Source organism: Octopus sinensis, linkage group LG19, assembly GCF_006345805.1.
Source record: "Octopus sinensis linkage group LG19, ASM634580v1, whole genome shotgun sequence".
In the NCBI taxonomy this organism is placed as follows: domain Eukaryota; kingdom Metazoa; phylum Mollusca; class Cephalopoda; order Octopoda; family Octopodidae; genus Octopus; species Octopus sinensis.
In genome coordinates, this window is record NC_043015.1 from 38,381,823 (window position 1) to 38,406,088 (window position 24,266).

Consider the following 24,266-nt stretch of genomic DNA (forward strand, 5'->3'; position numbering starts at 1 on the left):
TATAAATTATGGGACAAACAAGGACAGACAAACGGATTAAGTCGATTACATCCACCCCAGTGTGTAACTGGTACTTATTTAATCGACCCCGAAAGGATAAAAGGCAAAGTCGACCTCGGCGGAATTTGAACTCAGAACGTAACGGCAGACGAAATACCGCTAAGCATTTCGCCCGGCGTGCTAACGTGTCTGCCACACACATGTATATATAAACGATTCGGGGAAGTTTCGCATGCTGCCACACACATGTATATCTAAATACCTTCTTAATCTGCGGTCGATATTCACCTGGATCGGATCGTAATTTGAGGAATTGTGTATCCATAAGAAACGGTGAATGAATCTTAAACATATCTGTTTTCCATCTGTAAGACCGGGTACTAGAACCGGGTGGTTCTTCTCTACAACGTCTATATACATCTTGGACAGCTTTAGAATGGCAAACCACCCAGCCTTGCTCGTTTCGGCAGATTATACTCATCGCCCGGAATTTTCTCTGAGCCAGTGCTTGCCACTTTGCGGAGAGTACAATGTTTGTTTATACTCTCCGCGGTCGGGTTTAACACATGGGGATTAATTTTAATCTTTAAGAATCAAACCAATAATAAATAAGGTACTGTTTAAGAAGAGTGGTCCCGGTGCGCGCATCCGCGCTACGTAATCGCGACTAGTCGATCCTTTGTGTTTTATTTACTTTGTTTAAAAAAATTATTGGTACTACTTGAGAACAGTGATCCCGGTGCGCGTACTCGCATGCTCGCGCATCCGTGCTAGCTAGTCATGACTAGTCGATCCTACAACGACTACCAAGCAAAGTAAATAAAACACAAAATAAATATTTTTTTTTACATCAGTCTACATCGTGGTACCGCTTATGAAGTGTTTATGCTTTTTATAATTATCTGAAATTATTAAATAAATTAGCTTAGAAATCTTACTCAGATCACACAAGGAAGCTCGATCAGAAGTGATCTCGGGGTTAAACAACAACTGCATTTAATAGAAGAATTTATTAAAGGAAGGGAAACGGTATAAGGAGAGATAGAGGAATCGGGAACAATTTCAAAGAGTGGTTTGATTACGGGTGACACCGTTTCTGTGTTGACACCGTTTGAACAACACGTGCCTGAGAGGAAAATGTCTGAAAAGAAGTTGTTGGAATACGAAGGATGCAATTTCTTTCGGCCGAGATTGGTTTTGTCGATATTGAGTGGGAAATCGGTGAGGATAACAAACATACGAAGTCGGGACGATAATCCGGGATTACAAGGTAACATATATATATATATATATATATATACACGCACACACAGGCGTATACAAATGTTACGTATACACGCACCTTAGGTAGACACGCATATTACAAGGGTGTTTATATATATATAGAAAGACTTGTGAGTGGATTTGGTAGACGGAAGCTGAAAGAAACCCTTCGTGTATATATATGTATGTTTGTGTGTCTGTGTTTCTCCCCCCTAGCATCGCTTGACAACCGATGCTGGTGTGTTTACGTCACACGGTTCGACAAAAGAGATCGATAGAATAAGTACTAAGCTTACAAAGAATAAATCGATTTGCTTGACTAAAAGCGGTGCTCCAGCATGGCCACAGTCTAATGACTAAAACAATATATACACATTCTATGCTGAAGGCTTGATAATTGTTGAGAGATTTCTCTCAATATGAAACCAATGGTAGCCTTATTAACCTACAAACAAACAAACAAAAAGCGTACACACACACCCACCCACACACGTTGTTATGCCCCATGTTGTTATATGTTCATTTCTTCTCTTCCAGAATTTGAACTCTCTTTCATCTCTTTACTGGAGAAATTGTCAAATGGTTCTAAAGTTGTCATTAACGAGACAGGTAAGCTTCTTTAAATTAATAACTTTGTGTGTCTAATTAGCATCTTAGTATATTATGTGTTGCAGGAGTGTAATTCTTAATGTGTTGTCTGTCTGCAATTAGTATTGTGTTACTAATTAATATCTTAAGTAATTGTATATTTATTATGTAAATAATGTTATTGTTTGGCCCCAGGTCAACCTTTTTTCATAATTAACAATCTTTTCATTGCGGTTAATATTTAATCATAATTACCATACTTTTAATTATAATTAACAAAAACTATTAAACATATTATAACACATTAATAAACTGTTACTGATATTAAACCAGTAGAAGTTAATGACTTTTGTGATTTGTGTTTCTGCAGGAACGACCATTCTCTTCCACCCGGGTATGCTCTCTGGAGGAAGCTTCGATCACGAATGCAGCATAGGCCGAGCCGTTAGCTATTATATTGAACCCCTCTTTTGTTTGGCTCCCTTCGCAAAGAAACCCCTCAAAGTCGTGTTACGGGGAGTCACCCACAATTTAGATGATGCCTCTGTAAGTTCACTCTTTCTTTCATTTAATTTTCTTTTTTAATTAATTAGTTTCAGGAAGACAAGGGTTGGCAGCCATGATGTTTAGCACACCACACCCCTACCCACTCAGGTTGGTGTGGATGCTGGTCACTTATTCACTTGGCTATCCTTGACCATTCCAGTTCTGATTGCTGCTGTCTTGTGTTAGACCAGCTGTTGACACCCCCTCCTCTATGTCCGGTGGTCAACTTACAAGAGAAGAAAGCGAGAACTATTCTCTTAATGGACAGTGACATGGAGTGAGGTGTCTGGTCAAAACTGGGCCACAAATCATCTGGATCGGACAAATATACAGTTGTATCTGTAACAGAATAAATTAGCAGATGAAGGGACAGTTTGTCCCCCGACTATCGCTTGACAACCGATGTTGGTGTGTTTACGTTCCCATAATTTAGCGGTTCAGCAAAAGAGACCAATAGAATAAGTCCTGGGGTTGACTTGTTCGACTAACAGCAGTGCTCCAGCATGACCGCAGTCAAATGACTGAAAGAAAGAACATTCTGAGGAATTGTCTCGCTTGTCTTCCTCAAACTTATTCAGATGATGATGATGATGAACGATCCTTCCTGCTGTGGGTCGTAGTTTTAAGTTCTTTCCTTTTTACATTAATTACATTGGCATCTCATTCCATTACTGTTTGATTGATTACTATTTGACTAACGATGGTCTAATTACTGTTCCAGGTCGATCACATGAAGTTCTCCAGTTTACCGGTGCTAAAAAGATTCTTAGGTACAGACGAGGATCTTGAACTAAAAGTAAGTTTGCAGACTTTTATTTAGATTTTCTTGTATTTTATGAGGAAAGGAAACCCAAGGAGACCTGATATAATGTGGTGAGGGCTGATGTTAGGACCTTGAGCCTCCTGGGGCTGATGACAAGGGACTGAGAAGGCTAATGCTGTGTGGTTCTTGAGAAGACCTGCCTAATCAGTGCCAAGTTCTCAAAGCATTGTCTGTCTGTGAATTTATACAGAACTGGGTCTCTCGCCCGATTTCCTTCTCAAGACAGCCTCACCACTTACCTTTCTAACTGCAGATTTTCCTTGATACCACTAAATTTTCCCGTTTTACGTCAATCTCCATCCTTCATCTTCAATCTTTCCCTTTCATCCCTATCTTACAATGATCGTTCCACCAGGTTATCTCTCCTCAACCACCCCACCTCATGCACTATGTCTGCCATTCCCCCTCCTACTCTTTTGGATCCTATCATCCAATCACTTGTCCTCACTCGTTCTCTCATCCTTCTTCTGTCTACTCTATCAATATTACTATTCTACTGCTCTGCACACACACCCACTCCCATCCACTATTTCCTACATCAACCCCTCAACACTTACTCCTCATTTATTTCCCCTCCCCACCTCACCCGTTCTCCGTCTCTCACTCTCCCATACACTTCTACAACCCTAACCCACCCAAATCCCCAGTGTCCCTGCCCCACCTTTCACTTCTATTCATTCCATACCTCCAGGGGATTATTATTCCAGTTCTATATTTAAGAGATGAGGAATTATTTACATTTGATGGATATTTGTCCTCATCTTGTTTGTTGTTAACACAACGTTTCAGCTGATATACCCTCCAGCCTTCATCAGGTGTCTTAGGGAAATTTCGAACCTGGGTTCTCATTCCTAAGGTATTTTTTCAATGTTATTATTATTTTTCTGGTCACTGCCTGGAATCAAACTCGGAATCTTGGGGTTAGTAGCCCACACTCTTAACCACTACACCATATGCCTGTGAAATAATAATAACATTGAAAAATACCTTAGGAATGAGAACCCAGGTTTGAAATTTCCCCAAGACACCTGTTGAAGGCTAGAGGGTATATCAGACGAAATGTTGTGTTAACAACAAAAAAGATGAGGACAAATATCCACCAAATGTAAATAATGGGATTGTTGTTGTTGTTAAAACAACAGTAAGCTGGCACAATGGTCAGACTGTTGGAAAAATTCTTTGAAGGCAGTGAGCTGGCAGAATTGTTAGCATGCTGGATGAAATGCTTAGGGGTATTTCACCCATGATTATAGTCTGAGTACAAATTCCACTGTGGTTGACTTTACCTTTCATCTTTTTGGGGTCAATTAAATAAGTACCAGTGGAACGCTGGGGTCAATGAAATCGACTAGTCCTCCCTCCCCCAAATTCCAGGTCTTCTGCCTAAAGTAGAAAAGATTTATTATTATTGATTGTCGTCACTGCTGGTGTGTTTGCGTCCCCGTGGCTTGGCAGTTCAGCAAAGGAGACCGATAGAATGAGTACTAGGCTTACAAAGAATAAATCTTGGGGTCAATTTGCTCAATTATAGATGGTGCTCCAGCATGGCCACAGTCAAATGACTCAAACAAGTAAAAGAATAAAAGAGTATATGCATACACACACACACACGCACACAGACATATATATATCACTGTTTTACTATTTCTCCATGAGTCTTCTTTTCAGAATAGCTTTTCCTGATGGCAAATGGAACTCACAGCCTTCCACAACTACCACTCCCACAAACACCACATCTCCGTACTCATATGTATCTTTCCTTCTGTCTCTCTCTACCAAATTCTACTCCCAAAGTATTGGTCAATAACAAAAGCCACTTGTCCATGTTGCCACCCTGTGGGATTGAACACAAAACCTCTTGATCTTGAAGTGAGCTTCCTAACCACACCCCCACTACCTCTAGATAATGCTTATATTTGTTTAATTCTATTCTTTTTTGTAGATAACTCGTCGTGGCCCGGCTCCTGACGGAGGGGGTGAAGCAGTGTTTTCCTGTCCTTGTCGACAAAAGTTACGACCAATCCAATACACAGACCCTGGAAGGGTGAAGAAGATTCGTGGAATTGCGTATCCTTTCACTTAGATGGATCAGTTGCTTTCAAGAATACGTGTTCTAGTTCAATACATATGTGTGTGTGTGTATATATATATATATATCTGTTGATTCACTGAGAAGTGATAAATTACAGAACTCAATACCTAAGTGTAGAACATTCTTTAATACATTATTATAACAGAAAGATTCCTGTTTCCACTACTCTGAGTTACATCAGGATTCTGGTCATTCTGCTGCTAAACCAAGCCTACCTCATATATATATCATCATCATCGTTTAACGTTTGTTTTTCATGCTAGCATGGGTTGGACAGTTCAACCGGGGTCTGGGAAACCAGGAGGCTGCATCAGGCTCCAGTCTGATCTGGCAGTGTTTCTACAGCTGGATGCCCTTCCTAATGCCAACCACTCCAAGAGTGTTGTGGGTGCTTTTTACATGCCACCAGCACAGGTGCCTGGGGAGGCTGGCAACGGCCACGTTTGGTTGGTGCTTTTTACGTGCCACCTGCACAGGTATCACAACTACAATTTCCATTTGATTTTTTGATGTTGATGTACTTGACTCCTCAAGCACAGCAGATATATATATACACACACACACCAGCAGTAATACCCATTGTTGCTCGAGTAATTACTTTTACTGTTTCTCGGGAGCTACATTCATCATCTTCATCATTGTTTAACGTCCATTTTTCATGCTAGCACAAGTTGAATGGTCTGACTGGGGACTAGCAAGCCAAAAGGCCGCACCAGGCTCCAGTCTGATCTGGCAGTGTTTCTACAGCTGGATGCCCTTCCTAATGCCAACCACTCCAAGAATGTAGTGGGTGCTTTTTACGTGCCACCAGCACAGGGGCTATTCATATTATTATTATTATGTTATGATATAATATAATTTACTCAAGACATTTTTTGATTAAGAATATCAATTGGATGGTTTGACTGGGGACTGGCAAATACCTTGTCTTTGGCCAACCAAAGCCTTGTGAGTGGATTTTGGTGGAGAGAAACTGGAAGTAGCTTGTTGTATAGGAGGGGGTAGCTGGTGTTGGTGTGTTTACATCCCCATAACTTAGTGGTTTTGCAAAAGAAAATGGGAGAATAACTATCAGGCTTTAAAAAAATAATTACTGAGGTCAATTGGTTTGACTAAAATTCTTCAAAATGGTGTCCCAGTATGGCCACAGTCTAACGACAGAAACAAGTAAAAGATATGGAAAAAGAAAAAGATCAATCACTGACTTAAGTTTGTTTCCTTCATTATGGTAATCGTCCTTAACATTGGCCAGTTGGTGCGCCAAAGTGTCTCCAGGGACACTCAACAGATTAATGGAATCTGCCAAAGACGTCCTTTCAGAGTTCATCCGTGACATTTACATCCATTCCGATCACTGCAAGGGGAAAGAATGCGGAAAGTAAGTTGAATTTTGATTATTCAGAGTTGGTCTTGTTGTTTAACCCCAGGTCAGCCTCCACGAAACAGCTCTGTCGATCAAAGAATCAAAGACATTCCAACTGTGACCAACCTTTATTTCACTGAGCTTCAATGCTCTGAGTTCACTTTATCCAATGTTGTACATTGCTAAGCTGATAAAACATGATTCAAGCAATATCCGGCTGCTTGTGCCACTGAGAGCATTTAGCCCTTGTCCTGTAGCCAGGGGTCCCTATGTTATGTCATACATTCTACACTGAGGTGGGATTGAACCTGGAAACAAAGATTTCTAACATTGACACAAGATCACAAATTTGAGGTAGATCTTATAATAACGAGAATAGTTTCCTAATTTATCACAAGGCCAGCAATTTTTTAGTGGTTGGGGGTTCGGAGTTAATACATCAACCCCAGTATGTGACTGGTACTTTATTTTATTGATCTGCAGACGGATGAAAGGCAAACTTGATGTCTGTAAGATTTGAACTCACTTCATAAAGGAACTGCAAAACATACCACTAAGCATTTTACCCAACATACTAATTACAGGACTCAATACCTAAGTCCCTGTTAGCTTACTGCTGCTCTAAGAATAATAATAATAATAATGATTTCAAATTTTGCCACAAGGGCAGCAAGTTTGGGGAGGGGGGGTTGATTACATCAACCCCAGTAGTTAACTGGTACTTATTTTATCGACCCTGAAACGATGAAAGGCAAAGTCGACCTCGGTGGAATTTAAACAGGTGAAATATTGCTAAGCATTTCGCCCAGCATGCTAACGATTCTGCCAGCTTGCCACTTTAATAATAATAATAATAGATACATATAGTTTCATCTTTGTTGGATGGAAGAATCAGCATCCATGACATTGGCAAGTCTTCTGATGTGATGGTCATGACTATGTTGTTGACTTTCCTCTCTCCCTAGTTATTAAATGTTTGTCTTTCTCCCTTCAGATCACCTGGATTTGGTTTGACCCTTGTAGCAGAGACAACAAAAGGGACCTTCCTAGCTGCTGAGGCTATTTCAAACCCTAAAGGATCAGACAAGGGACCATCTGTTGCTGAAGATGTCGGCAAAAAAGCAGCTTATTTATTATTGGAAGAAATATATCGGGTAAGTAGAGCCTGAATTTATTGATCCTGGGGGATGTGAGGGCTTTCATTCTGGTCATTGAGACTGCTGATCAGCGGTCCTGAGTTCAAAGCTTACTTGGGTCACTCTTTTTTCTATGGTGTCCCTTTAATATTGTTTTGTTGAATGTCTCCCTGATTCCCATTACATTAGTTTCTGAAGCATTGTGTAAAGGAGAAACACACTTTCCCCTGGAGAGGATGCCAGACTAAACTTTACCTATAAAGACAATATAAAGAACTGTGAACTGAAAGATAACAAAACACTCGTTAATTTCATAGTGTTGCCACTGCCTATCATTTGCGAACTATGCCCCTCACCGCTAGCCGGAATGGTGGCAAACAAAACTATGAACTGCACCACAGTGGTACCTACATTCAGTCAAGTAGACTGGGCTCCCTAATCAGCTCAGCTCATTAAGCCCCCCCCCCCTCCACTTTTTACTTCAGAGTTCAGTGCTTAGTGACAGTAATGACATTTATTAATTTCCTGGTTGAGCGATTTGGTGTAATTGGGGACATTGCATAAATAATTAAAGGATATCTTACTCTGTTTTCCATCATCACCATCCTCATCATTTAACATCCATTTTCCATACCTGTATGGGTTAGATGGCTATAGAGGAACTGGCAAGACCAGGAACTGCATCAGGTTCCACCATCCATCTCGGCTTGGTTTCTATGGCTCAATGCCCTTTCTAATGTCGACCACTTTGCAGAGTGGTCAAGATGATTTATACATGGCACCATCGCCAGTGCTTTCACTCGGCACCATAACTAGTGTTCTTTTACATGGCACCAGCTTAGACTTGGTCACCAAGTACTTGTATCAAGAATAAAAACAATTTGATGTAAACAAAACTCTAGCAATTTCTTTTTTAAAACTTTTTCCTTTGCAGGGTGGCTGTGTAGATTCTCTTAACCAAAGTATGGCGGCATTATTTATGGTTCTTGGCTCTCAGGATGTGTCAAAACTTCAAATTGGACAACTCACTCCATACACGTAATGATGGAAATTTTTTCTTTTTTTCTTAACATCTATTATTCCGTTTTCTAATTGCTACAAAAACAATATCTCCACTCATAGACATTCTAAAATCTGTAAGTACATTTTAGTCTAGACTTTGCTAATGAGGCCTAATGATACAGGAACATATAATGTTATTACCATAGCTACCAAAAATCGAACCCATTCTAGACTACATCTCTATTTAAATTTCAGAGTTGTCTCTCTTGCTTTACTTAGTAACCATTGTCATTAACACTAAATATGTTTTCTTGTCATTAACCCTGCTATGTCAGTTGATACCAAAATTATCTTTGCTCCAACTACATTAAGCATGTTAATCCGTTTTGTGGCATATTCTTTGGCTAGTTTCATATTCTCACAATACTGCCAGCTGTTTACAGACACCCCATTATTTATCATTGAATGCAACAGAAACAGATTTTGATGAAACACTGCTTCTGTTGCATTTATCATGATCGATGTCCTTGCTCCTTGCTGGAATAAAGGACACTGCTTGTATGACAGGGATACTCGTTTACAACCACCACACAATGTTAAGACAGGAGATAATAGTGCATTCATCGACGTTCACATGTGACAGGCTTCTTTCAGTTTCCATCTATCTCTTCCACTTTGATCAGCCTGGGCTATGAGTGAAGGCATCCAAAGTGCTACTGCATGGCACCTTGGCTAAGTTAGTACTGAGTACATGGTGCTCCAGCATGGCCACAGTCTGTTGACTGAAACAACTAAAGGAGATATACACCATAGACATGCTTCCTCTTGTCTCTTCCGTTTATTCCAACCAAAAATATTTCAACATTTTTTTATTTTTATTTTTTTCCTCAAGGATCGGCGTGATGAGATTAATCAGAGATTTCTTCAAAGTCTTGTTTAAAGTGGAAGAAGCAAAAGAGGAAGACAGTTACGATGAAGAAGAATTAAAGACAGGTGACAAAAGGCTCTTATTGACCTGTGTTGGGGTCACTTACACAAATGTTAGCAAACCTATTTTATAGAAAGCATATTTTTATAAATTAAACCATGAAAAAAACTATCCACAGTGTTTTGTTGTTATTTGAGGACAGCGGGATTAGATCAGGGCACCTGGGTAGAAGACACTTGGATGGGTAGGACTTGAAGGTGGCAGGGTTGGTGCTGTTGTTGTTAAGCAACAAGACGGGTAAGGGTGATTAGGTGATGGTCTAGGGCTTAGGGGTGAGAGACCCCAGACCTTGGAAAAAAACAAAAAAAACTTTGGTTGTCTTGTTGTAGTCGAGGGCTCTTCATTGATGCCCGACACCACTGGGAGGTGGCCCTTAAAGTCGCTGGAAATGGAGATCTCCAGGTCCAAATTCTTGGACGGGACAGGGTTAGTGCAGAGCCCCTTGGTGATTTGTCATTGAGAGTGGCACAGTCAGTTGAGGGCTTCGGATGGTTGTCACTTGAAGGTGGTGGGTTGGTTCAGTAGAGATTGTCTGAGCAGTTAGTACTTGAAGGTGACACGATCAGTAGAGGACATTTGGGTGGTTGGTTCGTTCTCGATGGTGACTGAATCGGTTGAGGGCATCTGAATAGTTTGTACTTGGGAATAGGCGGCTCTTGTATTCGATCTGGCTGAAACCACTGGCATAGCTAGAGTGTGTGCAACCCTTCCATTTTCCACTCTCTAATACAACAAAAACACACAAAGCCTACAGCAGACCCAAAGGTGGTGCCTGAGGCAGACACTCCACCCCATGCCCATGCCTCTATAACAATCGAATCAATATTTCTTTAAAAATAAGAAATTTTAATTCAGATAATTTCCATTTATTTTCTGAAATGTTTCATCATCATAATCACAGGAAATAATGATGGGGGCTGTTTTTCTTTATTATTTTACAAAATTTTATTGGTATGGGTGGATGTTTTCGAATTTAAATAAATATCTTGGAAATTTAATTCAAAGGTTTGGAGGTGGGGGGAAAAAAAAGCAAAGCTAATAATTTAAGGTTTGAATTTTATGGTTTGGTAATTTAGTGAGAGTCTCCTTAAATTCGTCAATATTTGTAATTTTAATACATTTAGCTTCTGTTGGGGACAGTGCACAGTTGCAGGTCAACATGGTATGGGCAGACTGAATGACTTGCCCTACCGTTGGGTCACCTGATGCTTCAGGGTTAGTTTCCACACTTGACGATGCATCATTCTTTTTGTTGTTCTTCTTAATTGATTTCTTGCCAATAACCTGTAAGTGCAGAGAGAGAGACTGAGTCGTCTTTATAATTGCAGTAACCAACAGGGAGGTGGTGGCTGTGGGATGGAGTTGAACCTTAGGACTCAGAACTGGTTTCTCAGTTTCTGTGGTGCACAAGGGACTGAGATTTTGACCTTCTCTGCTGGACAGAATGTCATACAGCTGAGTGGACTGGAGTAATGTGAAATGAAGTGTTTAGCTCAAGAAAACAATGTACTGCCCATTTCAGGAATTGAAACCCTGATCTTGCAATCATCAGTGCAACACCCAAACCACTGGGCCACGCACCTTCATAAAGTTAAATAATGGAAACGAGAATTTACTGATCGAGTGAAGAGATGCAACAAGAGGCTGCTTGTTTGGTGATGGCCTGCAGTAACCAATGGCAACAGATTAGCAGTCGGGTGTAGAGAGCTGCAGTAACCAATGGCAACGGCTGGGTGGAGTAGAAGAGGGGAACGAGTGATTAACTTACCTGCAGACTGACCACTCTGCATTCATTGAGGCGAGAGAAATGGTGAGAAAGAGTAAACAATGCTTAACTTTTTAGCATTCAGATTCCTTTACCAAATGTAATCCTTTAATTATTGTTTTGAATTAATCGTGTATTATCTCTAAGTTTTGAGATTTTGATAATGTGACTGTTTATTTTTATAATGGCATTGTAGGGTAGGTGTGAGAGGCTGGATCTGGTTGGTTTCAGCATAAAAAAATTAAAACAAATAGGATGTTTAGGTTAGATGTGGCTGGTTTAAATGTTGAAGAGTTAAGGTCAGAAAGGATTACAAAAAAAGAAAGAGAGAGAAAAGGGAGTGAGTTTTGGAGTTGAAGGACAGACTGGAAATAATGCTACCATTTCATACAAAAAAACAGTGTCACATGTTTGCAATGTTGCCTCAAAACATGTCTGACCGTTGAGTTGTTCTTGTTTGAAGGACTTAAGAGAAATATTACCTTATTTGGAAATAGGTAAGTGTGGGTGACAGGAAGAGCATCCAGTGATGATGATGATGACTGATGGATTCTGTCAGCTTCAAAGATAAATATTGCAGTTGTACAATCAACACGAAAAATTGTGATTGAAGTGGCTGAGTACTCCACAGACACATGTAGTTTCAATGTAATGCTCAGGTAGAATCAGTATGGCTCAGTGTATGACTAGGCTGTACTACATGAAATACAAACACCATCCATTTGATAGGCTTCTCTACAGTTTCCATCTACCCAAGGCGTGGGTCAATCTGAAGTAGTAAAAAAACAGTCGACCAAAATGTTGCACAGTGAAATTGAACACTGGACCTCGTGATTCCAAAGCAAACCTTTTAACTTCTTGGCTCCACTGGCATCTGAGATTGGTTTGGCAAAATTATTGAAGTATTGGAGAAAATGCCTTGTTGTGTTTAGTTACAGCTCTTTATGTTCCGAGTTCACATCCCTCCCGAGTCAGCTTCACCTTTCTTACCTTACAGCGTTGATATCATAAGGTACCAGTGAAATACTGGGCTCAATTAGATTGACAATATCCTCTCCTTTCATAAAACTTGTGTCCTCACAAAGCTATCAAGCATTTTAGGGGAAGTAACTAGAAGACATTTTTCATGAATTATCTCCCCCTCAGTCAAACTCTTCTGCTGAAATAGTCACTTTATATGCATTTTAGGAAGATTTCCTGGTTAATCTTAGCTCCTGCTACCGTCTCGTATCTTCTGATGGCGTCTTCTACCCGAGGTAGCTACCCTTCATCAAACACGGTGATAGTTACGTCATCCGTATATGCTGTCACACTTCTTCCGTAACACAGATCACATGGGTCCACCCCCGTGTCCCTCAGCCTCCGCAGTAGTAGCTCAAGAGCCAACACATTACAGTAGCGGGGACAGAGAGCAGCCCTGGCGAACCGAACGCTCGATCGCAAAGGGGTTCGAAAGAAACCATTCGCCCGGACTACGGATTCGATGTTGCTATACATGGCGATGATCCAGCTCCGGAAGGTCGGGCCCAATCCGACCGCCACCAGATACTCGTGGTTCACCCTATCGAACGCCTTAGACTGGTCTAAATCCATCAGTGCTCCACCTTTGCCAGGAATTTTACCTACCCGCTCTATGGTGTAGCGAATGAGGTGAAGGTTGCCGTGTATCGTCCTTCCTGGGATGGCACATGTCTGTGCCTCTCCCACCAGGCCGCCCACGACAATCCTCACTCTCTTAGCCAACACCTTGGCCAAAATCTTTAACTCTGTGTTTAGCAGAGTTATGGGCCGGAAGTTATCAATATTATCCCCCTTGCTCAGGTGTTTTCTGATCAGTGTCACCACTCCTCGGCTCACAGGTTTGGGAATTCTCCCATTCTGCTGCCAATTCATGTACACACTGGCCAGTTCGTTCCCGAACAAGTCTGGCATACTTTTATAAAATTCGTAAGGTAGACCATCCAGTCCCGGAGACTTGTCCCCGGGGCACTCGGAAAGCCCCTCTATGACTTCCTTGGCTGTGATCTGTCCTTCACAGCGCTCAGCATCGCCTGCCGAATGACGCGGGCCGCCGGCCGGGAAACGCTGTAAGGCATCCCCATGGTCCACCGTCCCGTCCCTCCCGAACAACACGGCGAAGTGCACGTGAAAGGCCTCGCATATCTCTTCCTGTCCTTGGATCTCCTGTCCGTGCACATTTACCACAGACCCAATTGTAACATCTATGCCAGGTCGGGTTTCTTCCGGGCGAGCCCATCCAGCAACATTGATACCTTCACGGCCCATTGCACGAATTCAAGCTCGGACTCTGCATCCCTCGTGCTTGGCATTGAGGTATCGGTCCAGGACCGATCTCGCCGCCAACACTTGTGACGCTGAGCCCGTTCCCAATACCTCTTCTAATGCCTTAACTAATTTCCTTTCTACTCTAATCTGCTCTAGACTTAACTGTTTGCTAAATCCAACAGACTCGATACGAAAGGCTCTTTTGAGCGCACTCCACCACCGGTTGTTGATCACCGCGCCGGTTAGTGTCCTCTTAACTAACACCTTAATCTGGCTATGGAAAGCTTCGCAAGCCAATAGTGTCTTGTTCAGCTTCCAATAGCCAGATCCCTGTCTATGAACCTTATCTATGTACACCCTACACGTCACTAATTTGTGATCCGTGTAAGGTACATAGGTAAACTGTGGACAACTAACATTAGACCTATCTCTTGTATTAACTATTATCCTATCTATATAAGACCTGATTGGTCCGTCGTGATTAATCTACGTCCACATTGGCACGCTCGGATTAACAAGTCTGAATCGATCTGCCCGCCGAAATAGCTTCAGCTGATCGACGAGGTGTGAGTCACATTTCCTATCGTTCGAGCCAACGCTATCCAGGCGTGCATCAAGAATAGCATTAAAGTCACCTAACACAACTAAAGTCTTTGACGTCACTAGGAAAATCTCCAGAAGTTGGTAGAACTCATTCTGTTTGGCTGTTGTGATAGGCGCGTAAATGCCAACCAGCCTGAAGGCCTTACCTCTGTATGTCAGATCCAGAACCAAAGAAGGAGGAAATTATGGTAATTGAGTAGAAAGCGCAAAATAAATATTTAGATGAGGTTTTAACGTCTGGAGAATTTCCTAGTGACGTCGAAGACTTTACTCCTTTTCCTTTTTCCCTTCTTAGGGGAGCCTGTTAATTCCTCTGCATTCTCTACAGTTTTGACTATTTTAGTTTTGGGAGTCACCTCTTAGTCTTCGATGGCGACTCTATTTTTTGACGGCGTTTACGTGACACCGTCTGGAAGTCCATTTCTACTTCCGACGGTGTCACGGTTATTTCATTTTCCGCAGATGCCCTCTCAGCCTCCTTGGCTAGGGGCGCCTCTTTGTATTAGAAGGGGTAGACACCCTCTGTGTAGCCGCCTCCTTGGCGGTGGAGGATGTCTCCTCCTCTTTGCTGGTTACCTTGGCGGCCTCTCTTGTAATGGCCTTCTTGGCTGGGGGCGCCGATGTATTAGTGTTTGCCGACGACCTCTGCATAACAGCCTCCTTGGCTGGGGGTGCCGGCGTTTTTTTTTTCCTTGGTAGAGGCGGTCGCCCTCTGGGTAATAGCCTTCTCAGCTGGGGCGCCGCCTCTTCATTGTTCTTTTCCTTACTCGTTGGGCATTTGGACCTTACATGCCCCTTCTTCCCGCACTCGTAGCAACGGGGTCTTCTTCCCTCTACATTTACCGTCAAAACTGTCTCCCCCCCCCAATATGTATGGTCTCGGGGAGGTTTTCTAAATCTTCAAGTGAAGCTTGGGCCGGGATCTCCAGAGTTTGGCCAGATTTATTAATCCTTTTCTACATGGCCACCACCAATGGTGACACACTTCTCCCATCAATTTATACACCGTGAGGAACTTGCTTGCAGAAGTCGGTAGGTTGCGTCTGGGGCCAAGACTTTACCTCAGAAATAAGTTTATCATCATACGAAAAGCGCTTCTCCTTCACAAAAACTTTATAGTTGGAAGTTAAATGGTGTGGGGTCAGGAGAGTAAGGGAGATGAGGAAGGAATTCAAAGCCGCAGGAGTGTGCTTTCATTTGGGCAACATGTGCATTGTGAACTGGGGTGCTGTCTTGGAGGAGGCGGGCTCCTTTGCTCAGCATGCCACGCTTCTCTGCTTTGATGGTGTCCTGCAACTTCTGCAGCAGAGAAGCATGATATACCCCATTAATTGTGGTGCCCTTTGCCAGAAAATCCATCATCACTACTCCGCGTTGGTCCCAAAAAACTGTGAACATCACCTTGCCTGCTGAGGGTTGGACAAGAGCCTTCTTAGGAGGTGGTGAGTTATGCTTCCATTGCTTCGACTAGACTTTAGTCTCAGGACCCTAGTGAGGGCCCCTGTTTCATCCTCTGTGATAATCCCTTCGAAAAATCTTCCTCGTTTTCTTGGCACATTGCCAAAAGAGCCTGGGGGCAATTGACTCCTTTCTGTTTCCGAAAAGGTGCGAGCGTCCGGAAAATCCATGGTACAGACAGCTTCCGCAAGTGCAAATGGTCGTGAATGATTTTTTTCCATGGACCCTACACTTATCTTCACTTCTGGGGCTACTTGCCGAATAGTTATACAGCGAGCCTTCAAAATGGCGGCTTCCACTTTATGGACGGCGTCGTCATCAATGGCGGAATGCCGTCGTCCAGCAGTAGGAATGGTTTCCACCGATGTCCGACCACATTTGAACTGGCGATACCAGTGCTTCACTACGTCGTATGATGCTACGTCGTCACCATAAACTTCTTTCAGCTCATCAAAACTCTCTTTTGGTGTGCAACCTTTTAAAGATAAGAACCTGATCATTGATCTGCGTTCAACTGCCTCCATTAAAACACCTAAGTCCACCTCAGCAGCCGTAAAAGACAAAACGAATACTAGTGAAAAGCTGAAATTTACAATACACCACATACGGTAATACCCGTACAAGTTCGGTTTCCTGTAATAACCGGAAGTGTCCCAGAGAAAATTTTAATGTATACCCCGCATGCATGCAGCGAACTTTGAAAGGGAATTGGTTAAATTTTTTTTCAGAAAATTATTTCCTTCGTAAATTCCTGCACAATTTGTAGTATACATATATAGACTAAGGTAAGCGGACTTTCCATCGTTTTTATAAATGCTTTTCTTACATATAACTTTAATTAATTTTTAATGATTTGACTTCAATTTTGTATCATTTTATCTTCAATTATTTTTACACTTTTTTAACCCTCCCGTCGTTATTCTCATTCATTCGTTATTACTTTCTCTCTCTCTCTCTCTCTCTCTCTCTCTCTCTTTCTATCTTTATAGAAATAGATACATATATTATATATATACATATATAATATATGTATCTATCTATTGTATAATATGTGTATCCATATGAAACAAAATTGAAGCTAAAACATTAAAAATTATTGAAAGTGGGTAGAAATAAACACCACGTTGTGTAGTAGTAGTAGTAGTAGTAGTAGTACTAAGCTAGGGTATCTGTAGGAAGTTGAACGTGATTTTGGAATATAATGAGGAATAAATTCGGATTTGGGGAATGTTCTCAAGTCCTCTCTCCACCCTCCCGTTGCTTTGCGCGCATTTTTTAAATATTTTTAATATTCGTTTCCTACACATTTTTTTTTACTCTATTTTTTTTCTGATTTTCGTTTCTGGGTCAAGTTTTAAACATTAACTGAAAAAATTATGGAGTGTAATTTGACTTCGCTCCTCCTCTGTAATTTTTCTGTTTTGACGTTTTTATTGAAGTTTTCAAATAAAAATTTTAATCTTTTCATCAGTATTTTCATCCCCGTCAATTAGCGGTTCGGCAAAAAGAGACCGATAGAAGAAGTACTGGGCTTACAAAAGAATAAGTCCCAGGGTCGATTTGCTCGACTAAAGGCGGTGCTCCAGCATGGCCGCAGTCAAATGACTGAAACGAGTAAAAGAGTAAAGAGAGAGAGTATTTTTTTTCTTTTTTGGTCTCACCATTCTGTAACTTTTTTAAGAATATTTATTCAATTATGTATCCTATTAAATTCAGAAATATAGGCAGACATCGAAAATAGGTAACACCGAGTTAGAATTTCTTCATTTTGACGTTTTTTACCCCACGCCCGTCTTCCCCTCTCCAGACCGATTTCGTGGGCATTGCGCGTGATGAATTTTTGGGATCACTACGCACATAAAAACTATAGGAGAAGCCCTTTCGGTTAAAAAAAAAAAAATGTAAGTAGTTTCAGGCAAAAAGGTGTGTGATTTAAACCTTACCATGACCGAAGGGAACGACTCCCTTTTGTACCCCACCTTTATTTATTTATTTATTTATTTATTTATTTATTTATTTACAGAAATCCCCGTTTTCGGGTACGGAGATTACAAATCTGAAAGAGAAAAATTGGCAAAAATCGGCATTTCAAAATTTCAATTTCCTCCCCTCCCCTTACCCCAATTTCTTCATTTTTGACTTTTTTCAGAATTTTTTTTTTTTTTGCAAAATATGTGGAAAAAAAATGGAGATTATTATTTACTCTTTTACTTGTTTCAGTCATTTGACTGTGGCCATGCTGGAGCACCGCCTTTAGTCGAGCAAATCGACCCCAGGACTTATTCTTTGTAAGCCAAGTACTTATTCTATCGGTCTCTTTTGCCGAACCGCTAGGTTACGGGGACGTAAACACACCAGCATCGGTTGTCAAGCGATGTTGGGGTGACAAACGCAGACACACAAACACACATATATACATATACACGACGGGCTTCTTTCAGTTTCTGTCTACCAAAGTCCTCTCGCCACCCCCTTGGGAAAAATCTTCCTTCACCTGCACATAAAAAATATTCATGTGGTCCCTATTCAGCCTTCCTGCCCATGCTGGTAGGAAAAGTGCAAGTAAACTTATGATAATGAGAGTGGATGAATCAGAGTGGGGAGAACAGGATAGCCACGACTGGAATGTCTCATGGTAAGTCTCCTTAATTAGAACAGATTTGGGGGTTAAAGGTCAAAAAGTCTCAGTTGAATCCCTGTGAATATCTGTTATGGAGATGGAGGAGACGGGTGGTGACAATGACTCTGTCCAATCTTATTTCTTTACTACCCACAAGGGGCTAAACACAGAGGGGACACACAAGGACAGACAAACGGATTAAGTCGATTATATCGACCCCAATGCATAACTGGTACTTATTTAATCGACCCCGAAAGGATGAAAGGCAAAGTCGACCTTGGCGGAATTTGAACTCAGAACATAAAGACAGACGAAATACGTATTTCTTTACTACCCACAAGGGGCTAAACACAGAGGGGACAAACAAAGACAGACAAACGGATTAAGTTGATTACATCGACCCCAGTGCGTAACTGCTACTTATTTAATCGATCCCGAGAGGATAACTGGTAAACGGCGGAATTTGAACTCAGAACATAAAGACAAACGAAATACCACAAAGCATTTCGCCCGGCATGCTAACAAAGCATTTCGCCCGGCAGAACATAAAGACAGACGAAATACCACAAAGCATTTCGCCCGGCTCACTGTCTTCATTGTTAATGTCTTTTCTGTTAATGTAAATATTTCACAATTGCTTTTAATTATGAAGGAGAAAACGAAGGTAAAACTTTACTCTTTCTTCTCTCTCTCTTTCTCATCCTTCTACTTCTGCTCTTGTCTTCGTCTTCAAAACAGGATGTCTGTGTCAGTTGCTGCCAAAAATATTTTTCCAGTAATAGGCGAGAGTCCTCACTGGGAAGAAAGTTCCAAATCCCTTCTATTCATTGATATAGTAACTGCAGGTTACTACAGATGGAATTCCCTGGATGGAACATGTGAGGAAATCCACGCTGGTACGTAACTCGGATCTTTTGGTTTGTTTCATTCAATATTTCTCTCTACCTCATTTCCTCTCGTTCACTTCTCTCCAGATGGTACCCCTTTTTTTGGCCCTTATTTACTTATCGTGGGGTACTTCTTGTTCTCTTTATGTCATTGTGCATCAACAGCAAAGTGCAAATGTGTCGAGCAAAGACTTGGGCAGAATTGTAGTTTGCAAGAGAGAAGGCTGCACTGTTGTGGACATGTGATATGTATGAGGATGGCTGTATGAAGAAGTTCTGATTGCTTAATGTGTGGATGGAGTTTGGAGTTTGCAGAAGACAGAGATCCAGGAAGACATGGGATGAAGTGGTGTAAGCTAGTCTCAGGACTTAGAACCTTCCATAGATGACAAAAGATTGGTATGACTAGCATTATGCAGTTCCGAAGAAGGCCTATGAAAATGAGGTTCTGGAAGTGCAGTGTGTGTGTAGAGAGATAGAGAAATTCAAAGAATTGCTTTGATCCAGTGGTAGAATGCCTGTCATGTCTATAGGTAATGAGGGTTTGAGTCCTAGACATGCCTTCCATTTTTGTCTCCAGAAGAGTTATTCAACTCGATATTTACCTGCCTTTACACACACATAAAACTTTATGAGTGTGCTTTGAGATGTTCCCAAAAAGTATTTCACATTCTTTTGAAAATTTACAAAAATTCTCATAACATCAGCAATATATATTTATACTGACACACACACAAGCGCAAACACACACACACACTCCCTCTCTCTTATGAAGTCTTTATATTTTCTATTCCCCAGACAGTGGTTTGGCTGGTTTCATCATCCCTCGCCAGAGTGGAGGTTACCTTCTATCAAATAAGGCCAGAATATTACATTTGGATTTTGCCAGTCGCAAACTGGAACCCTTCCTGACGATCCAGCCTGATGAATTAGATCTCCATCTTAACGATGCTAAGTGTGACAGCAAAGGAAGACTGGGCAGGTAAGATGATGTCACTGACTCACTCTCTCAATTGTTGGTAGCAACATAAACCTACATAGATCATCATCATCATCATCTTCATCATCCATTACCGTACATTTTCCATGTTGGCATGGGTTAGTTGTTCTGTCATACGGATAAAGAGATTGACTTACAGATAGACACTCACACACACCTCTATCTATCTAACTATCCCTCTCTCTCTCTCCCTATCTCTCTCTCTCTCTCTCTCTCTCTCTCTCTCTCTCTCTCTCTCTCTCTCTCTTTCAGATATATATTCTTTTATTTGTTTGTGTCATTTGACTGTGGCCATGCTGGAGCACCGCATTTAGTTCAGCAAATCAACCCCAGGACTTATTCTTTGTAAGCCTAGTACTTAATCTATCAGTCTCTTTTGCCGAATCATCAAGTTACGGGGACGTAAGCACCAGCATTGGTTGTCATGTACATACATACATATATATATATGCAACAGGTTTCTTTCAGTTTCCGTCTACCAAATCCACTCACAAAACTTTGGTTGGGCCATGGCTATAGTAGAAGACACTTGCCCAAGGTACCACATATATATATATATATAATATAATATAAATTACAGATAAAACCACTATTAGGCAACTCAAACAGTGATAGATATAAACCAAAACATAAATAACAAATAATATATAATTTTTTTAAAACATATAACTTATTACTAGATCTCAAAAAGTATAAAAATGAATGATCAATATATAAGTAAAAAAACTACATACATTTCATGGCTACAATTAAATTCGAATTACCCTCTCTCTCTTTCGGAGAGGCACAAGCACCTACACGTACGTATACACACACGGCAGTAACTTCCGCCTGCCGAATTCAATCACAAAGCTTAAGTTTAAATAAGTCACAATTAAGTTTAAATTTAATTGAAATAAATTCGATTTAAAATTATAGCCAATCTTCAGGTTAATGATAATAGTTAAATAAATAAGCAAATTATCTCTAATTTATATTTTATATATTTATATTGTGAAATTTGATTTAATACTAAACTGAATTTTTCCCTGTAAGTTTGGAGTTATACTCCCTAATATTATATATATATACAAACAATATACTTCTATATTACTGTATCTATTATCAGGGACCATGGGACGCTTTAACACTCCTTCTGACTTTGTAAAAGAAGCTGGATGTTTGTATCGAATTGAGAAAGGCCTAAAACCATTTGCCTTCAAGGAAAAAACCAATATTTCCAATGCATAACTTGGTCAACAGATGATAGAACCATGTTCTACACACATTCCATTCCCAGAAAAATATTTTCCTATGATTATGACATCCATTCTGGAGAGGCATGTAAGTTACATTTTTGTCTCTAAACTTTAGACACTTCTCATTTGTAACTTCTTTTACTGACATTGGAATGATAAACAGTAAATCAAGTTTTTCTTTCTTTTAACAGCAAGAGAAGAAGTTGTTGTGGACTTCACTGATAAAGAATGGTCAGAGTATGGCATGCCAGATGGAATGACCACGGATGTAATGGATAAGCTTTGGGTAGCAGCATTCAAAAGTAGCCGAGTGTTCCAAATTGATCCTGAAACAGGTTTGTTTTTGGTTGTTTGTACCAATAGATACACGCATACGTAGGAATGTGTGTGTGAAGTCACTTTTAAAATTACTGGATCTAAATGTTCCCTGGGGCAGATGTGTGATACGTCCTCTGTTGTTTATGAAGCACAGGTTTCAATGAACCAGGCAATGGTTGAACAGATATCCAACATGAGCAATGGAAGGGAAATTTAAATCCAGGTAGAAGAAGCACCTCTTGAATTTTAGGCACTGTGATAAAAGACATTCAATGACCCTTTTGGCTTTAATCTGGAGTCTTAAAGACAGGAGGACCAACTATGACATCATGTGGAAGGAGGAAAGATGGGTAGGGGACAGTGGGATTGGAGGATTAGAAAAAAATCAAAGGAAAAGGTACAGGGGAGATAAACGAGTGGGAATTAGTGGGAGTTAAAGAAAGAGGGGGCCAAGATATGTGAGAGAGGGGGAATAAAAGATGAAGTAAGAGTCGTACAAAATTTAGATACATACCTACTATAAGGTGAGCACAAAGATGTACCTACGCCACTGTATATATACATACACACACACACATATATATATAAATGGAACAAAAATGCAATAGAGGACATTAAAATGTAGATAAATGATATCACTACAATTGTTTCGAGACATTTCTACACTCATCGTACATTAGTGAGATGATGTGTAATCATTATCACGCATCCAAGGTGTAAACTACACTTCCTCAGGTGATAGTTTAAATAAGTTCTTCGATGGATCCTACTGTCATTTCACTCATTGTAAAGAATGCATGCTGAAAGGAATGTGTCATTTTCAGGAATTTACAGACAAACCTAAACCCAAAGATATGGAGACGGAGAAAATAAAGAAATGGGTGTGTGTATGTGTTGTGTTGTGCTGCATTTCATTGCAAAGTGAAGTGAATACAAATTTGTTTCTGAACTCTTTCAGGAAAAATTCTTCAGACTATCAAGTTTCCAGTGTCTGAGATGACTTCCTGCTGCTTTGGTGGACCAAATTACGATGAACTGTATGTCACATCAAGTCACCTCAGTTTAACCGATGAGGAGTTTAAAAATAACGAACCCCTCGCTGGAAGTCTCTTCAAGGTCACAGAAACAGGAGCTAAAGGAAGGCCAGCATTTTCTTTCCAGGGCTGATTCTTTTTACAGAATGTTCTAGATTCATGGAACCAAACCCACCAGCTAAATGAATGAATGAATAAATAGTGATTGGGTATTCTTGGAGTCTCGTGGAATCATGTTATCCAAAATACTTTTGTATCATTCTATTAAGCATTAAAACTTATACACATTCTATATTCACTTTTATTGCCTTATTATTTTACCAAAATAATTTACGTTTTTTTTGTTAATTAACGATAATCCATTATTATAAACTCCTCTGGTTTCCTGGTTATGTGTCTGGAATAATCACGTTTCCTATTGAATCAAATCTTGTGGTTTCTTAATTGGAACATCTTATACAAAAGGATTCTTTTGTTTTCAGGCTCTTCTTCTCCACTCTTACATTATATTGAAAGCTTTCAGAATAAATTTTTGTCTGAATTATTATTGCTTCCATTTTATTTCTGAGGCCATAAAATAGTTAAAAAACAAAAGTGTGATTGGGGAGAGATTGTGCTGCTATTTCTAGCAGATCGGCTGACTGTCTAGACATTCCCTTTATTATCTCCTGTGATAGTGTTCATATTTAGTTTTGTTATCTCTCTGTATTTTTCCCTCCCTCTCCCCACTCTCTTTATTTCTTCTTACTACTAAATCCGTAAATCTGTACGTTTTACTACCACTCAAAACACCCAACACACACAAAATATATTTGTCAAACATCGTCTTGTTAACTCACAAATAAAGTACATACCACCATCATCATCATAATAATAATAATGAAATTATTGTATACAGTGCTCAGGTGCACCACAACTTGTCAAAAGTGCGTATAAAGCACATGCAGTAATGTACAAATGTCTGGAAAGTGAACAGTGCATGAGTCAGATAGATGCTTGCTTGTGTGTATGGAGGAGAGAAAATCAGGTGTAGTGTTGGCGAATCTCAGGAAGCATGGAAGTTTTGAAGGATGCAGTGCTCCGGCAACTAACAACTGATGCCGGCAGTTTGTTCCATGCTTAATAGAATGATACAAAAGTAATCATCATCATCATCATTTAACGTCCACTTTCCATGCTGGCATGGGTTGGACGGTTTGACTGAAGACTGGTAAGCCAGAGAGCTTCACCAGGTTCCATTCTGATTTGACATGGTC

General features: G+C 40.5%; 4 protein-coding genes across 4 annotated transcripts in view; 2 read left to right on the forward strand and 2 right to left on the reverse strand.

The window, feature by feature from the left end:
• LOC115222045 (N(6)-adenine-specific methyltransferase METTL4-like) overlaps nucleotides 1-602 on the reverse strand; it is a 134,423-nt gene extending 133,821 nt beyond the window's left edge. Inside the window, exon 1 of the mRNA XM_036511261.1 lies at nucleotides 263-602. Within this exon, the coding sequence (XP_036367154.1) occupies nucleotides 263-481 (219 nt within the window). The 5' untranslated portion in view covers nucleotides 482-602. The remainder of the gene's footprint in view (nucleotides 1-262) is intronic.
• Nucleotides 603-1,082: 480 nt separating this feature from the next.
• On the forward strand, nucleotides 1,083-9,914 carry LOC115222263 (RNA 3'-terminal phosphate cyclase-like protein). Its single transcript, XM_029792427.2, has 9 exons — nucleotides 1,083-1,270; nucleotides 1,801-1,872; nucleotides 2,222-2,397; nucleotides 3,119-3,193; nucleotides 5,163-5,287; nucleotides 6,565-6,690; nucleotides 7,670-7,829; nucleotides 8,746-8,849; nucleotides 9,706-9,914. Exons 1-9 carry the CDS (start codon nucleotides 1,138-1,140, stop codon nucleotides 9,872-9,874), a joined length of 1,140 nt encoding a protein of 379 aa, XP_029648287.1. The 5' UTR covers nucleotides 1,083-1,137; the 3' UTR covers nucleotides 9,875-9,914.
• A 5,938-nt stretch (nucleotides 9,915-15,852) lies between these two features.
• Nucleotides 15,853-16,437, reverse strand: LOC115222046. Its single transcript, XM_029792151.1, has one exon. The coding sequence runs from the start codon at nucleotides 16,435-16,437 to the stop codon at nucleotides 15,853-15,855; it is 585 nt and encodes a 194-aa protein (XP_029648011.1).
• A 2,822-nt stretch (nucleotides 16,438-19,259) lies between these two features.
• On the forward strand, nucleotides 19,260-23,308 carry LOC115222047 (regucalcin-like). Its single transcript, XM_036511275.1, has 5 exons — nucleotides 19,260-19,429; nucleotides 20,219-20,402; nucleotides 21,529-21,743; nucleotides 21,850-21,993; nucleotides 22,935-23,308. Exons 3-5 carry the CDS (start codon nucleotides 21,674-21,676, stop codon nucleotides 23,141-23,143), a joined length of 423 nt encoding a protein of 140 aa, XP_036367168.1. The 5' UTR covers nucleotides 19,260-19,429; nucleotides 20,219-20,402; nucleotides 21,529-21,673; the 3' UTR covers nucleotides 23,144-23,308.
• Nucleotides 23,309-24,266: the final 958 nt, after the last annotated feature.

Coding starts and splice junctions, on each gene's coding strand:
- LOC115222263 (XM_029792427.2), top strand. CDS start 1,138: ATGTCTGAAAAGAAGTTGTTGGAATACGAAGGATGCAATTTCTTTCGG. Junction 5,288..6,564: donor AAGAAGATTCGTGGAATTGC/GTATCCTTTCAC, acceptor AACATTGGCCAG/TTGGTGCGCCAAAGTGTCTC. Junction 7,830..8,745: donor TATTGGAAGAAATATATCGG/GTAAGTAGAGCC, acceptor TTTCCTTTGCAG/GGTGGCTGTGTAGATTCTCT.
- LOC115222047 (XM_036511275.1), top strand. CDS start 21,674: ATGTTCTACACACATTCCATTCCCAGAAAAATATTTTCCTATGATTAT. Junction 21,744..21,849: donor CATCCATTCTGGAGAGGCAT/GTAAGTTACATT, acceptor TTCTTTTAACAG/CAAGAGAAGAAGTTGTTGTG. Junction 21,994..22,934: donor CCAAATTGATCCTGAAACAG/GTTTGTTTTTGG, acceptor GAACTCTTTCAG/GAAAAATTCTTCAGACTATC.
- LOC115222046 (XM_029792151.1), bottom strand. CDS start 16,437: ATGGAGGCAGTTGAACGCAGATCAATGATCAGGTTCTTATCTTTAAAA.